The 17,221-nt window shown below is 38.4% G+C and overlaps 1 protein-coding gene across 8 annotated transcripts in view; it reads left to right on the top strand.

Moving 5' to 3' along the window:
* ralgapa2 (Ral GTPase activating protein catalytic subunit alpha 2) overlaps nucleotides 1–17,221 on the top strand; it is a 554,472-nt gene that overhangs the window by 286,111 nt on the left and 251,140 nt on the right. For all 8 annotated transcript variants that reach the window (XR_005942422.1, XR_005942420.1, XR_005942421.1 and 5 more), the window contains exons 32-33: nucleotides 9,455–9,638; nucleotides 11,356–12,154. Coding sequence is in view for 5 of the 8 variants with exons in the window: in XM_041183014.1 (XP_041038948.1) it covers nucleotides 9,455–9,638; nucleotides 11,356–12,154 (983 nt within the window). In the remaining 3 variants the exon portion in view is untranslated. The remainder of the gene's footprint in view (nucleotides 1–9,454; nucleotides 9,639–11,355; nucleotides 12,155–17,221) is intronic.

The raw sequence follows: 17,221 nt of genomic DNA, 5'->3' as shown, positions 1-17,221 counted from the left end.
ATATTGACTCTGTTTGATTGTGTTCATCTTTTCTGAATGTCCTACTTTTTGTTCCCTAACAATGGACTCTAGCATTTTCCCAACGACAGATGTTAGACTAACTGGCCTATAGTTTCTTGTGTTTTGTCTCCCTCCCTTCTTGAACAAGGGCCTCATATTAGTGGTTTTCCAATCCGCTGGGACCCTCCCGGAATCCCATGAGTTCTGGAATATTTCAACCAATGCCTCCACTGTCTCTGCAGCCACTTCCTTTAAAACCCTTGGATGCAGGCCATTAGGTCCTGGTGACTTGTCTGCCTTTAGTCCCATTAGTTTGTCAAATACTTTGTCCCTCATGATAGAGACTGTTAGAAGATCTTTCCTCCCATTAGCTCCTTGCTTATCTGATATCTTTAGGATGTTTAAAGTGCCTTCAGCCGTGAAGACCAATGCAAAATATTGGTTTAACTTATCTGCCGTTTCCCTGTTCCCCGTTATCAATTCTTCAGTCGCATCCTCCAAGGGCCCCACACTCACTTTAGCCACTCTTTTTATATACCCGTAGAAGCTCTTGTTGTTTATTTTTATATTTCTTGCCAATTTACTTTCATAATCAATTTTCTCCGTCTTTATTAGCTTATTAGCCATCTGCTGCTGGTTCCTAAAAAAAAAGTTCCTAATCCTCTGGCCTACCAGTAGTTTTTGCTGCTTTGTATGCCTTAGTTTGTGATTGGATACTCTCCTTGACCGCCTTTGTTAACCACGGGTGGTTCACCCCACTCATAGAGTCCTTCTTTTTGACCAGGATAAATTTTTGCTGAACGTTATGAAATATCTGCTTAAATGTTTGCCACTGCTCATCCACTGACCTTCCCCTTAGTCTATTTTCCCAGCTCGCTTTAGACAACTCTTTCTTCATACCTCTGTAATTGCCCTTATTTTAGTTGAGGACAATGGTTTGAGACCCAAGATCCTCGCCCTCAAACTAAATTTGAAATTCTACCATGTTGTGATCACTACCTCCTAGAGGATCCTTAACTATGATATGTCTTATTAATCCCACCTCATTACACATTACTAGATGTAAAATAGCCTGTTCTCAGGTAGGTTCTGCAACGTCTTGCTCAAAGAAACAATCCCTGATGCGCTCTACAAATTTGTCTTCCGTGTCACCCCTGCCAACTTGATTTTTCCAGTCAATGTGCAGATTAAAATCACCCATGACAATTATAGCAACCTTCTTACACTCCTCCATTATTTCCCAATTTATACTTTGTTCTACAGTGAGGCAACTCTTTAAGGGCCTATAGACGACTCCCACCTGTGACTTCCTCCCCTTGCCATTCCTTATTTCCACCCAAATTGGTTCCACATCTCGGATCTGTTGCACCTATAACATATTCACCACCGCACTGATATCTCCCTTTTTTAATATAGCTACCCCGCCTTCTTTTCCTTTTTGCCTCATGTTCCAGAACATTGAATACCCTTGGATACCAAGTTTCATAAAAGTTGCAATCATCCCTATTTAAGAGTTAGTCTAATGACCGTTAAAGTAGCTGTGTAACAAAACTATTTTTAAAATTTACCATGTTCAAGAACTTAATGCCAATTAACATTTTTCTGCCTATTAGATTTAAGGTTAGAATGCAAACCAGCCAGGGAAGATTAGCCTTGAAACTGAAGTGAGCATAGACAACGTTGTTAGCAATGGAGGGGTACAGAGAAACTCCCCTTGACTTGGAACTTCACATAATTAATAATGCTACTCAGAGTGCACAGAGATAAGAAATGTAGCAAGTAGAAGTTTTGCACAACATTAGGATGATTGCATTTAACATGCAGCATTTGTGCTGCTTTGGATGCCTCGCAGAGGGTGTGTGACATTTTCAGTGTAAGCAATATTTGCATCTTTCTGTTTTCAAAACTGCTTAATTGTGCTCCTTTTACTACCATTTTCATTTCTAACATGAAATGTGCACAGATAACCATACACAATGTAAACAAATTGGATACTTTAAACCCTTGTGTGTGACTTTTTTGTAAGCAAGAAAATAGCCTTGGTAAAAGGTTGCTATTTGATTTGTTGAAAGTTGGCTTCGCCTTGTGAACCCATATGTGTTCAATCATGTAACATAGTGAATTAATGCACAAAACTCCTGCTTTCAAATAGGGCCTGTTTTTAAACATTTGTAGGTTTCAAAAGTGCATATATTAACAAGATGAGAATGTTGGCCTGTGGAACAGCATATTAAAAGGATATCTCAATATTAGTACATTATTATTGGTGGAAGCTCAAAAATTGCTTGCTGTCATGCAAATTAAGACTGCTACCATTATGGCTGCAGACTAATGAAAAAAGGGGTTACAGGGTGTCACATCAGTACAGCAATCTTTTCCAACAAATTGGAATTGCTAATATTGCTGAGGCATGCTAGGATGAGTTCTTCATGGATAGCCTGGGCAGAAAGGGACTATATAGGTTGCCATCACCTTCCTTCACCCCTCCTCTCCCTGTTACCCCTGCTCTTCATGGTCCTGCTCCTCAGCTATTCATTGTATAACTAGTGACCAGGGCTGTCGTCTCATGATGGTGCAGTTGTACAGCATGCAGTAGATCACCATGAATCATGGTACCCACCCTGCTGAGTGCTGCAGGGCTCCTCCAGAGCTGTCCAGGCAATGGAACCAATGTTTCAGCTCGCCAATGATATACTCTATCACTTTTCATATGGGAACATGATTTCCATTGGATGAGTGCTGCGCATGTGTGCAGATATTTTGCACTGGAGTCAACAGCCATGTTGTCAGCATATAGTCATTGTCGCTCAGTAGCTGTCTTTCAGTTTGCCATGATGGCTCAAAGGCAGCTTGCACAGAAAACTTTTGAATGCAGGTGTCATGAATGCAGGACATTGATCTGCATAGCACACTGCCCATGGTCGCACATCAGCTGGATAGTGAGGGAGTCGAATCCCTTTCAGTCCTGGTATACGGCAGAGTTAGCACACGACACTTGCAAAGTGACTTGTGTGTGGTCATTGCACTCTGCACCATGGTAGAGCCTGCAATTCTGGCTAAGCCATGAGCTTGCTTTGCTTGCTTGTATCTGGCAAGAGAAGTTAACACTCTGTCCCTTATGCAACAAAGTGCAAATACCTCCAGCTCAAGCCTGGATGGAGCCACATGCATATAAGTTCATGGCCATGGTCACCTTCAAAGCACTGGTAATGTGGTCCTTGCCATGTTGTGAGGTTGCATATAGTTCCTCACTGGGGTTGAAGAAGAATTGCTCCCCAAATACCCTGAATGGATATGGCCTCCTCCAGCCCCACCTCCCCCTCCCCCTCCCCACCCCTTGCCTTTCAGCAGCTTGTTGTGCTCTGCATGTCCTCTGTTCATTCTTCAAGTTATGCCGCAGTACAACGTTAGTTCCTACTAGTGCACCCATTTCTGGGCATAGCTGATTTGTGCGAAAGCTTTGAATTCAGCATAAACTTCTTCAGCATCTGCCAAGTCACTCGTACATTTTTGCAACTTGAAACAACAATAGAAAGCACCAAACGCTTGTAGGCTTGAAGCAACTGCCGAATTAAGCAACTAGCAATTGACCTAAAGCAGCTGTTGAACATGTGTTCAGTCATTCGACAGTGAGAAGGCAGTAGCTGTAGTGTTGAGCTCAAAAATGGTACAGCTGGTGTCAAATTAGAGCTCCACAGTGCTATCATGACCTGCCTACTCTGCTAACTTCAGTGGACGTTCACTGTGTGCACACTGTTGCCAATATGTCATCTGGTGCAATTTGCCTCTCACCCACAAAACTCTTCTGTGCCTCTGTATTAGGTTTTGATTCACTTGTTTTTAGTTTGCCGCTTCTTTCTTCCAATCCAGTATTGGAAAAATATTTAAACACTAACCTGAACTTTTCAAATCAAGAACTTTTGCCCCTTGATGTGAGCACTTACTATTGAGATTGTTCCAACAGTTCATTAAAGGCCAGAGTATGCAGTGAGCATCATCAGTTTATTTAAATTCTTGGAATTTCGAGTCTTGAATGAGATCAGCTCACCAACTTAGTGTATGAAATACATACATTGCAGTCCCATTAGCACCACAGGACTGTATAACCAGCTCTGTAACACACGTTTTCACCATTTGGTGTGGAAACGTCCTTATGCGCAAACAGTGATCAATTTAAATAAAGCACAAACAACATGGAAAAGCATAATAAATATGTGGCGGCATTGAACAAGCATCCTTCAAAAGTACTAAAAAAAAATGGTACTTAAAGGAACATTTTTAATTCCGGTCAGTTGTGATAGAATCACAAGCATGGAAATGTCACCACCAAAACTCAAGACAGTTAAAATACCTCTTAGTTTAAAAAAAATGAAGCAGATTAATATGCTCCTGCTGGCAACACTATTTTTAATATGTCGGGCTGCAACTATTCATTGCCACTTAGCTTCTCATAACTCACTAGTTGATTTGGAGAGAGATATGTTAAACGTCTTCTGTATTTTCTTCAAATTTATCTTTAAGTACCCTTTCAAGGGATAAGGTTCTGTTCACACTTGAAGTAATGCAGAATTTACAGTTCTATTTATAAAGATTAAAAAATGATGATCTACTGGTGCATGCTTCTCCCTGGGAGAGCCCAGAACCCATAGTTGGTGGTGATATTTGATATGAACCTACAAGATGACACAGTCACAAAAAGCACTTTAATGGTGTAAGCAAGTTACACCATTAGATGATAAAAGCAAAAAGCTGCGGATGCTGGAAATCCAAAACAAAAATAAAAATACCTGGAAAAATTCAGTAGGTCTGGCAGCATCTGCGGAGAGGAACACAGTTAACGTTTCGAGTCCGTATGACTCTTCATTCTGTTGAAGAGTTATGTGGACTTGAAAGGTTAACTGTGTTCCTCTCCACAGATGCTGCCAGATCTACTGAGTTTTTCCAGGTATTTTTATTTTTGTTTTACACCATTAGGTGTATAGCTCAACTAATTAATCACCAGTTTCAGTTGTTTTGACCCTTAGTAAGCAAGTCTCACGTGTATTAGCATATTTAGAGAAACAGGGCAATTTTTGTTAAAGCATTGCTCCCTACTGTGAAAACATTAAATAAAATCACAAAAATAAACCCAAGTTGTTAAGATTTGTAATGCACTGCCCAAAAGGGTGGTGGAAGCAAATTCATTAGCTCCTTTTAAAAGTAAATAGGATAAATACCTGAAAAGGAAAATTTGCTGTGCTATGGGGGAAAAGTAAGTGAGTGGAACTAATTGATAGTTCTTTCAAAGCTCTTTCATGGGTACGATGGGCCTTATGCTGGTAACATTCTATAATTCCAATGACATTGAAGGCTACATCAGATGCACTCTTCAGTTATCAAAGTGAACTTGTATGTTCGCTTTTTGAGTTTCATTATTTACGCTAATATGCTTTACATGTATATATATTTAAGCTTGCATGTTATTTGCTGTTAACTTGTATTTGCTGACATTCTATTTTTTTTAAATGGCTTTTGAGCCAGCGTGTTCCTTTTTTTTTGCTGGGAAAAATTATTTTTTGTTATACAAGCAAAAGTTTTAATTAGACTGAAGTGTGATAAATTGGCAGGTGGTGTCATTTTATCTCCAAATTGATCTCATTTTTTAAACATAATTTCTGTCAGTGAGTAAAAGCTAACTTTACTGCTGGTTAGCAACATTTAGAACATAGTACAGCTACTTTTTTATTTAGTGCAAAAAAACTGTCAGCAATCACCATTGTTAACCCCTCTGAAACTTTGACAGCAACTTCTGGAATCCGCACATTCATAGCTAAACATGGAAATCCAGAAGTTACAGTCAGTGTTTCTTTGCTTCTCCACAGTCCTTGCAGACTGCAATCAATTAGAAATCACTCAGCTGACAAGAATTTGCCATTTCACGTTGTTAGTGTCAATGTAAAACCACTTGAAAAAGTTACACGTTGAATGAGATGTAAGTGGGGTTTTAACAGCACACTTAGTTCCGAAGAACTTTTCTCATTGGTCCTGAAAAACTAATTTTACATTTGTGGAATGTCAAATTTCTTCATTATAATTAAATTTCACAATGTTATAACTTTTTTCATGAAGTTTGTTTGATATTTCAGCTCCTACCTTAATCTAATGTATATGTCCCAATCTCTATTTCACTCTGTAAAATGATATTAAATTGGGGAAGGATAATTAATGCTTTTAACATCCTAGTTTGCTATCTGTGAGAATACTTCAGTTTGATTGACTACTTACTCTGGATATCTGAAGATCTCCTGGAACTGGTACCATATTCAAGCTAATACCAAGCAACAGGAAGCCACAGAGATCGCCAGATCTTTGAGGTCAGCAGCTCGTGCTGAATGTGAAATCAAGGCAATTGTCTATTTGAGAACTAGTTCCTAATGGAATTCCTTGTTCTCTAAATTGAGCTTTTAAAGGTTACTTTACAAGCATTTCATAAGAAAGCTGAAATGTCTGCCATGTGTTATGGCCTGTAAAGCATGTCATATTCATAACTTTAAATATGAACTCTCTGTTCGTATAGAAGTCTCTGGAAATGCCATTTATTTAAAATGGACACTGATGAATTGTTAAGATGGTTGCCAAGGGTCAGTTGACCATTGCAACTTTACAGACCATCTCAAGCTCCCAGAAAGTTCCTAATTAAATCATTGTGAGTGGGGGCCTCCACCCTTCACCGGACATGCCCAGACACACCTCTGTGAAAATCTCACTTTCTCAGAAAGACAGTGGGGCCCATTTCAGACTGAGAAGTTTCAATATCCATATCCAGAAACCATCTAGAACTCCATTCCTGGCTTGAATGGGTTTTCTCAGAAACAAGTACAGTAATGGTCTCAAGCCCCCCGGGGAGATGGCTGGAAGCAATGTAATCAAAGGAAGGCCAACACCATATTTGGAAGGCAGTTGTAGGCAGCCTCATAGTGAGTCAGCTATGTGTTTTGGACTGCCCCTTTTCATTCAGACTGCCAGTCTGCAGAAATTGCCGAAAGCGACAGTAACTGCATCAAAAGGCTGTGTCATCTTTGCCTTTAAGGACCTGGAGGCCATATATCTTAAAACAGCCTCCCAATCTGATTCCAAAACTTCAAGTTTACCTCCGATACGACAAATACCTAGCTTTGTGACCTGCTCAACACTCATCTCTTTGAGGCAATCCTGTAACGATCCGGATATCTGACTCCAGGTATTTGAGCCCATTTGAATTATACAAATCCAGAGTGGAAAAAGAATCCTTTCTTTTTTGGGCTCATAGCGACTGTTCTTCTATGAACCCAACATGCGAACTATGACCTATTCTTTTGGTTTACAATTTGTAAAAGCATCCTACTTTTCTTTAACTGTACCTTTCTTGTATGTGGGGGGGTGGGAGGAGCATACTCTGTATGTTGTCATGTCATAATTAACGGTGCTTGATGCTGCAATTGGCTGTCAGTATGGTAACATCTCTAGCTAGCATTCCAACTCCCTATTCACCTCAAAAAAAAATCCTGTGAGGAAAGCAATCCCTACACCAAATATTCAGTTTGAAATTGTGTTCTTCATAAGTGTGAGATGGAATAATATGTGCGAAGAGCCTGTTCTGTTTCTGGAAAGTCCAAGCGTGCATTACTGAGGGAGTGCTGCACTGTTGGAAGTGCTGCCTTATGATTGAGACTTTAAATTAAGGCCTCATCTTGTATAGAATTTGTTTTCTGCGAACTTTTGTGGCACCTCATGATTGTGGCAGTATATCTCTCTCTTGCTGGTTACATCAAAATGAGCATCTGAAACTTCTAGATCAAACAGAAAACCGATTGCTTTAGCAATATTCTTATAAAATTATCTCCTATGATATTTTGTGTGTGTTGTGCATTATTGCTTTTATTTATGCCCAGCAATCCTCTTCACTGAAGGGGACGAGCAACATTTCATGTTTGAATGTGAACCTCAATTGTGTAATTACTGAGAACTAGCAGCTGCACTTCGATGGAAATTAATTTTGAAGATTTACTTACTGGAAAGATTTAGTTATAGCATTTCATTTTATTAAGAAAAGGAAGGAAGCAAAAGTGATGTTTGACAAAAAAACAGTTCCTAAGTAAAATCATGTGTTGCTTATTACAGTCTTTTTAAATTCTCATTCCTGTAACAGACTGCTTTTTCATGCACATTAATTATTTGTCTCCATCTGTTTTCCTTCTTAACTTTGGCTACTTTGCATGCGTTTTACATATTTTCATTGGTTTATTTATTTCTCTGATTCTCCTTTTCACTCTTCTTCACTGCCTCTTTCTACAAGTTTGTTCTCACTGTGTAGGTAATTTTATTAGCCCACGTTGTAGCAGGGAGCCTCACCTAATGGCAGTGCAAATTGGAAATTCAGGCATGCAGTGTCTGTGATTTCCTGAGTATTTTGATTGGAAAGTGATATGTAATCCACAGCTGAATTTTTGATTTGCAATGTGAGGTGAGCAAGGCTCCCTGCTGGTAGCATAGACTTGTACAATAATCCCATGTCATCTTATTTGTGCCTTCCAAGATCGATCAAACAATATTTTGCTTATAAATGCATGTCTTTTCTGTATGTTTCCTACTTTATTCTCACAGAGACTTAGAACTAGAATTTTAGTGTATTTAAATTGAATTAGCAGCAGTTTTGTATCCTCTTGGCATTTTGTATTCTACAACTAAGAGAGAGGACTTTTGTTCCATTAGCTTGGTTAGACCTGAATCCCAGTGATTAAAGGACAGCATCACTAGGGTCCCAATGAGTACAGATGTTTATGTTTTTAAACAAACTGGTTGCTGGGATGTAACTTTTAGTAACAACTCACTCATGACCCAAGCGTTTTAAATTTTTATTTTATTTAGAAATGTTTCATATTTTTCTATTTTCTAACTTAGTTGAGATGTTCTAATATTTAAATTCCAATGGAAAATCCAGTATAATGTTAAAATGTATGTTTTGAATTTAACTTAATCCACAATTCTGAAACACTAGCATGACCTGCCTTTTCCTAGTAATGAGTAGTAAATTAGCCCTCCCTGTGAAGGCAAAATGGCAGCATGTACATTTTATATAGTATTCCACCAACTATCACATTAAGAACCCTTCTCATTTTTTTATTAATTAAGGATGAACTTTAAATTATTCAAATGCTTGTAAAAAAAAAACAATGGCAGAGCCTCATAATTACTAGATGCAGTCTTAACTATGATTAATCACTATACTTGAGCTTTGGTTTTAATTAGCTCCTGAAGGAGCAGAATAACATGAGATTGACAGAAAAGAGAAATTGTGCTGTTTTTTCATTGTGCTGTTTGCTAAACAAATTAATAGTGAACAGCAGTGTCATGGAGCTCATAAAGTTTCCTCGATGAATCAAGTCATACGGTAACTGAGATTTGTTGTACTTATCTGTTGTCTTATGTTTTACAGGTATTGCATTCCTGTGTTTATGGCTCTCACCTCTTCACCCAGCAAAGTCAATACCTGCTGACTCTTGCTGATGTCTCCTCTACAGAATATGATCCATTTTTGACATTGGGAAATGTCAAGAATTCTGAACCTGCTCATTCATATGTCCCTAAGGATTTTGGCAGCCTTCTTACTGTCACTGAAAGTAAGTCTTTCACATTTAAAACATTTTCTCCTGAACTGCACTTGTTAGTACAGCTTCTTACTAGCAGCTCTTGAGGATTAGAAGAGCCCTTTTATTCAAATTCACACAAACACTCTCTCCGTAGGTGTTAATACATTACTGCACTAACAATGGCTTGGCACCAACATAGCCTCAGAACCTGTTTTTTTTTAACTCAAGTGATCATGACTGGCCTAGATTTTCCATTCAGCATCATTTTAATGCCAGCATTAACCTAGTTAAAATAAGTGGGTTAATACTGGTAATGTAACACTGATCAGAAAATTTAGGCTTGAGTGTCTTTTTTATGTTTACCAGGGCCTCGAAATTATGTTTAAATACTGCTACATTGTATAGCCAACCATGACAATTAACTGCTTATTGATATATTGAATACATTTACAAATGTATGAACTTAAACTCTTATTTCTTTTAAATCAACTGAACTTTTGAATTGTATGTGGAATCTGACATTGACTTTTTACAGTTCAGTGTAAATATATAAATTCACTTTGCAGCATGTTAATATTGTTAAAATAGGTATTTTATTGTTACCTCATGTTTTGGTGATAAAGCAGCAGAGAAGGACACTGAATATTAAAACTGCTACTGGACATATTTTGATTTGATCTTGGACAGTATAAGTTTATGACAAAAATCATAGATCCCAGCTAATGATTTGTGATCTTTCTGGACAGATTAAATATTGCAATTGTTACCCATATATTTGTTCAGTGATGCGACCATGTAATATTACATAGCTAAGTTCATTTGTTTAAGCATACTTTTGGTTGCTAGCAGCTACAAGAGCAGCTGTTTAGCACAGGATTATTATTTACAGCTAAGAATGAGGAGAGGAAATAGGTTGTGTAAATCATAACTGCTAAACTTAAAAAAATGCAGCATACTAGGTCTTACCTAACTGCAAAATGTCTAACTCAATTCCTGCTCCCAGATCGCAGTCTGAGGATCATATTTTTTGTGCATTCCCCTGTTGGCTTTTGCTTATTCAACTCCTGTATGTCTATTGTCTGTGAAAATGTACCATGAAAATAGAAAATGATGAAATTAAAGTATTTTGCTAAATGGGGAGGAAATAGTTATTATTCTCACTACAACATCATACAACTGCCACTTCTGTAGTGGGCTACTTCTACTGAAGGGGCATTCCCAGCAACAAGCTTCACAGTTGCGTGTAGGTGAATAAAGTTTACGTTGTGCTTTTCTGCCTGGACCTCTCTAGGATCAGAACATTGGCTTTGGGATCAGGGAAATGGTGAGACACACAGCAAGGTAAAGGAGGCCTGCAAATGTAAGCACTACCTTTCTCCTTCAGAATCCCCTTGAATCTTTTGAGCCTGGATCCCTTCTGGTTGCTACAGTGTGGCAGCAGCCAGATGAACCTGAGGCTGGCGGTCTGACTCGCACCCTGCTGGTTCTTGAGATTTGGAGCTACGTCTGCATTCTTGTCCAGGAGCCAGATATCCACACTATGGATATACCGAAACCATTCAGGGTGACCTGATCAACCAAATGCAGGTGTAGTCAGGACAGGATAAAGGCAATGCATTTCAGGTGTGCTGTACCTGTCCAATATCCAGGGAAAAGAGTGGGGGAGAATTTCAGGGCAAATGACTTTTCAAATGGCATTGAATAGTACACGTAGTTTACATATATTCTCTATGAACATTTGTTACAGGTAAGAAGAAAAGAAATTTGGATTGGATCCCTCTTACAGCACGCATGGTAATGACACACCTAATTAATCATTTAGGACATTATCCGCTCAATGGAGGGCCTGCTATACTTCAAAGCCTTGTCAGTGAGAACCATGACAATCCCTATGTTGAATCATCAGACCTGTCTGCAGAGGTCTTCAAAAGCCCAAATTTGCAACTTTTTGTGCTTAACGACAGCACCCTAATTTCTTACCTTCAGATTCCGACAGAAGCAGTTGTCCGAGAAAGGACTTCCAGCAATGAGCCAAACGTTCCTGCCTCAGATATGAGGGTAATTGTGCGCGATATATCTGGGAAGTATTCTTGGGATGGTCGGATTCTATATGGCCCACCCAGCAATCAGATGACCTCGTCTAAAAACTGTAAAGCACCTTCATTTTCAAATGTTGGTTTAATCGTTGATGGTCAATCTAACATACAGAATCCAGACTGCAGTTCTCTTCAAAAGGAACGCGATGATCTTGATCAATTGCTTGAAGATTTAAGTAATAGCAGTCCAGAATGCCTACTACACCCGCAGCTGGGACTCAGTGAGCCAGCACCACTACCAGTTGGAATGAATCATGATCAGGAACAAAATATCATAGATGCTATAATCAGACAAAACAATCAAGAGGAGGAATACATTCGTAGGTGGAGCAGAGATCACTGTATGAGTGTGGCCAGTCAAAAAGAATCTATTCATCATGAACCTCAAGCACAATTTTACTATTGCAGACTATTTCTTAATGACATGGGAATGAATTCTTGGGAACGAAGGTAAGCAATAAATCCATCCAAAAGTCAGCAAATTTAGCATGTTATCATGGGCAATGAAAATCTTTGGAGGTATTCAATGAAATGTACTGGACAATTATCCCACAACTGAGTCTATTTCAGCATACTGTGAAAATTGATCAAACTATGTCAGTTGACAAGCTAAAGGAAACAGTAAGATGAAAAGAAAGACAATTAAAACAAGTGTCAGCCATGAATATATACTTCTATTAGTTCAGTGTAAATTTATATAGCTTGGAAACGGGTATTTTATTCTTCCTGAGGCAGGCTTGAAACAGCTCTATGGATTTTGTTTCATCATTGAAAATGCTTTGAGTCATCAGTTTGTCAATTGCAAATTGATGATGTTGGATGAGTGATTTAGCTGAAATTTTTAAAAATATTCTTTCATGGAATATGGTTGTCACTGGCAAGGCTAACAAATGCTGTCCATTCCTAATGCTCTTGAACTGTGTGGTTTGCTAGGCCATTTCAGAAGGCAGTTGAGAGTCAACCACATTGCTGTAGGTCTGGAGTCACATATAGACTAGACCAGGTAAGAAAAGCAGATTTCCTATCCTAAAGGACATTAGTGAACCAAATGGGTTTTTATGACAATCAGTATAGTTTCTTGGTTGCCATTGCTGAGACTGAATTTAAATTCTACCAGCTGCCGTGGTGGGATTTGAATCATGTTCTCCATTATCCAGGACCTCTGGATTATGAGTCCAGTGACATTACTACCACACCACTTTCTTCCACTGAATGTGTTATGTTATTAGATAATACCTTTTAATTTTTTTACTCCCATTTAATTGTGAGAGCTGAATCATTAATTGGGGAGCATGGCTCAAAATATTTTGAAGAGGCAAAATAAAGTTATAAGGGGAGCAACAAAGTTTAAAGGGGCCTACTTGAGAGAAAATTAGAGCGCGGAAGCAATTACCAACTTGGGCAAATGAGAGCGTTCTGTAAAATGCTAGTGAGATAATAGTTTGAAGCTCAAATTCTAAGTTTCTCTCTTTGTAAGGGGGTTTTATTTTCTGCTTTGAAAGCAGGAACAACTTTCTAAATTTTTTAAATAAATTATATAATGAGGTTTATGCACTTCTAGTTCTTTTATCCACACTGTTGACATCTGTCCGTTCGCTTTTGAGATATATTGTTTACAGACAAACAGATAAAACGTCATCTTCTCCTACCTTCGGTGGCAGAGGTAACAAAACAATAGAATGGACTTAGGCACTGCTGTTTCTTGATTCTAATTAAGAGGTTCTTCATTGAGGTTTTTCCCTATTTGGCTCATGCTCTGTAATTACAAAGCTAAAAAAATATCTTTTATTAAGAGCTTCCATCTTGTTGAGAAGGCTTCAGGCCAATACACATCCAACTACCTGCTCTGAAAACTGTGCTTACATTTTGACAGCTGTGCCAAATTTCACCACAGCAGCTGAAACAATCCATAACATTCTAAAACAATCAAGAGCATTCTAAATAAAACAACCCACAGCATTCTTAAAAAAAAAATAATTCGCACCATCTCCCTGTTAACAGGTCATTTAAAAAAAATTCCAGGAATCTGCATCTTTGCCAAAAACTAATCAGTTCTTTCTTTGACCATACTCTTTCTACGTACCAAGTTTCAGTGCAAATCATCCACTAGTTTTTGAGATATATTATTTACTGACAACAACAAATGGGGGTGAAAAGATTACCTCAGCCCACCTTCACTGGCGGAGGTAATTAGAGCTAGACCATTCGGGTGAAATCAGGAAACACATTTTCACAGGTTTGTGAAAATCTGGAATTCTCTCCTGCAAAGTACTGTAGATGCCTTGTGGATGCTGGGGCAATTGGAATTTTCAAGATTGAGATTGATGGATTTTTAGTAGGTAATGGTGTTGAGGTGTATGGATCAAAGGCCTGTAAATGGAATTAAGGTACAGATCAGCCCGGATTTGATTGAATAATGCAAGGGGCTGAATAGCCTACTCCCGTTCCTATGTTCCTATACTTAGGTAGGAAATTTGCGTTATAAATGTGAATATAGGAATTTATAATGGAAAAAGTTGTGAGGAAGTATATATAGATGAATGATTTTTAATACATTGCTAGTTAGTTTCCTGTAACACTGCACATAGTAATTCTGAAATTGTCACTCTGTTACCAATTTCCACATGTAGCTTTTTCTCTGCCTTCCTACTTACATTTTTGTTGGTCTATCTCTCCTGTTTGCCCCTTAATTCTCACCATTGTTGTCCTGATTCCATTATTTCCTTTTGTTTGGTTGGTAGTTTGGCATGGTGTGATAGAGAAAAGTGCCACCAGTGGCAACAGGTTGCATTTATGGTGGGTTTTTGGGAATTATGTGCCCTCCATGGCTCCCTGTTCCAACCACTTCTGCCTCTTCAACTTCCATTGTGTCTCCTACCCCATCATTTTCCAGGTAACCTTTCCTCCTCGTTCTTATCTCTATGAGCAGTTCTCTTTGGACTTTCTGCTCAATACCTGTATTATCTTTTCCCCCTTACTTTTATTGAATCCTGTAGCTACTGTCTCATTCACCATGTCATGGTGGCGCCTCATCCTCGATCGGTTTTCCTCCTCTCTCCCTGTACTCTATTCCTATCTGTTTCCCTCAGGGAGGCTTTGTTTGCTTTGAGAGTTAAACTTCTGAAATCAAATGACAGTGAGGAAAGAAATGAACACTATGTCATAGAATCTTTGTCTCATATGTAAGCAATTAGCAACTCCCACAGGAGTTTTATCTGTTAATATTTTTCCAGTTTATTGTGGTCAATTTCTGCCTCTCCCCTACAAAGTCTGTGTTACCTAATTCTAAAACCTTAGTTCCCCCGAACCAACCTAATATTGAATTCAGCCATGCTATGGTTACTGTTCACTTAGCATTAGATTGTTAGCTAATTCAGTCTCATTACTCACAATTAAATCTATTATGCCTGTTCTGTTGTTGGTTCACAAACATCGACTACAAAAAGAACAAAAGTTCTAGAACACCACATCCAACAACCTGTTGTGAAAGCTTACATTTTGATAGCTGTGACAAATTCCACCATAACAGCTGAGAAAATCTGCAGCATACTCAAATATACTCAAGAAATTTGTTGACTTTGAGCTGTTTTGTACCTTCTAATCTGTGTGAAAGTTCAAATTTCCCATTTTAACCACTCAGTTGTTGAGATAAGTTGTGATTTCTGTGTTTGTGCCTCATACTACTTTATCACCATCAGAATATCTGCAGACATCACTACTACCAAGTGGCACATAGACCTTTCAAACCTAAACTTCAAATCTTTCCCTAAAGAACTATTGCTACTTTCAGTTTGCCATGAGCAATGCCCTGGTAGTCTTGTTGATATGTAAATTAATTTTAACATCTCTACATCTTTTTTCATACTGTATTAAACATTAGAGAAGCTGTGCATTTAACAAATCAGGAAATTTATTTTGTTTAGTCGCAGTGAGCACCATTGTGGTTTTGCAAAAGTCATGCCGGGAAGAAGTATTAGTGCTTGAATGCACTGTAATTTGAAGATGACACCAAGCAAAAGGAAGAACATTTGTTACAGGTTTCTGTAATGCAGCCCATGCAAAAAAAAAAGCACAGGCCAGCAATAACCAGAATGAATTTTGGAAATTCATCAGTTTATTAAAAAAAAATCAAGGCTGTTTTCTAAAACTCTTTTTCAAGTTATTACTCAACTTTTGATGACCAAAAAAGCAGTAAGGCAAGCAATTAGGGCCCCTGTTGAGATAGACATCACAGCTTGTTATGCTTTGAAGACATGGAACAGTAGCAAATGCCTTTCGTTCTTACACCTGTAACTCTTCTCATCTTCTCTGCCACTTTGATCATTTCAGGCTGAGCTTATTCTCACCTTGAATCATAGAATTTTGCAACACAGAAGGAAGTCATCCGGCTCATCGTGCCTGTGATGATTCTCTGGATGAGCTCACCACTTCATCCCATTCCCCTACTTTGGCCCATATCCTTTTACATTTTACTTTTTCAAATGTTCATCCAGACACCATAATCTAAGTGCAACCAAACCAATGATTAGTATACAGTTAGTATGGCATCTTTGCGTTTGCATTCTATATACCCCTGTTTGTAAAAAAAAAAACTGGAGTCTCCTTTTTTTTTTGCAGCATTTCCTTTCATTTGCAAAAATGCGTGCGCCTGAACTCCCCAAGTCACTCTGCTGCTCTACTCCTTTTCAAGTTTGATCATTTCAAATGTATATGTCGTCTTCATCCCCTCACATTTCTCTTGAATTTCATTTGCTATTAATTCCCCAGTGCTGTTAGTTTCCCTTTTCAGTTTCCCTTTTCAATTAGGATCTGTCTCAAAAATTTTTCTACATATTCCATTGGTCCAAAAATCTATGTTAGCTATTCTTTGTTTTCTTTTCACTAACTAATTTTTTGTCCATGCTGCCATGTTCTCTTTTATACCACATGCCTTCATTTTATCAACAAGCCTGCTTTGCACTGTGCAGTAATAGGACATAAACCATTCTCTGTAACCCATGTGATACCCTCAGCTTGCCACTTTTGACCATGTTATTAGTGTGAAGCCTCCAAAATGCTGCTGACTTGCAACTGAAACTCTTACACCTAATATTTGCCCAATGATGGACTGTTTCAGCTTCTCCCGAGCATTTAGTGTAGTTCACTCTTCCTAAGGGTCCATGAGAGTGACCTTTGATCGGGCATTACTGAGTTACTACTGTTGTACTGTTACAATTTGAGCCTTTTACCAACTCGTCTCTGTGTTATTGCTAATTAATTTCTTTAAGTAACCCTTATGACCTGAATTTCTTTTTATATTCACCTCCATGTTTAGCATAGCATGTATATTTTTAATTATTAAACCCTTATTGTAATATATTGATCACTGGAGAATATGTGGGATCATGCTGTCGAGGGCGATGCATACAGGTTAATCTTATTAGAGGTTCGATGATATAGAGACACAAAGGATACAGAAGGACACCAGACATTACAAAGTTATGCTTTAGGCATACTCCAGTTAATGATGGCAATTTT

This window comes from Carcharodon carcharias, chromosome 2 (genome assembly GCF_017639515.1).
Source record: "Carcharodon carcharias isolate sCarCar2 chromosome 2, sCarCar2.pri, whole genome shotgun sequence".
NCBI classification, from domain to species: domain Eukaryota; kingdom Metazoa; phylum Chordata; class Chondrichthyes; order Lamniformes; family Lamnidae; genus Carcharodon; species Carcharodon carcharias.
This window is presented reverse-complemented; position numbering and strand designations above follow the sequence as displayed.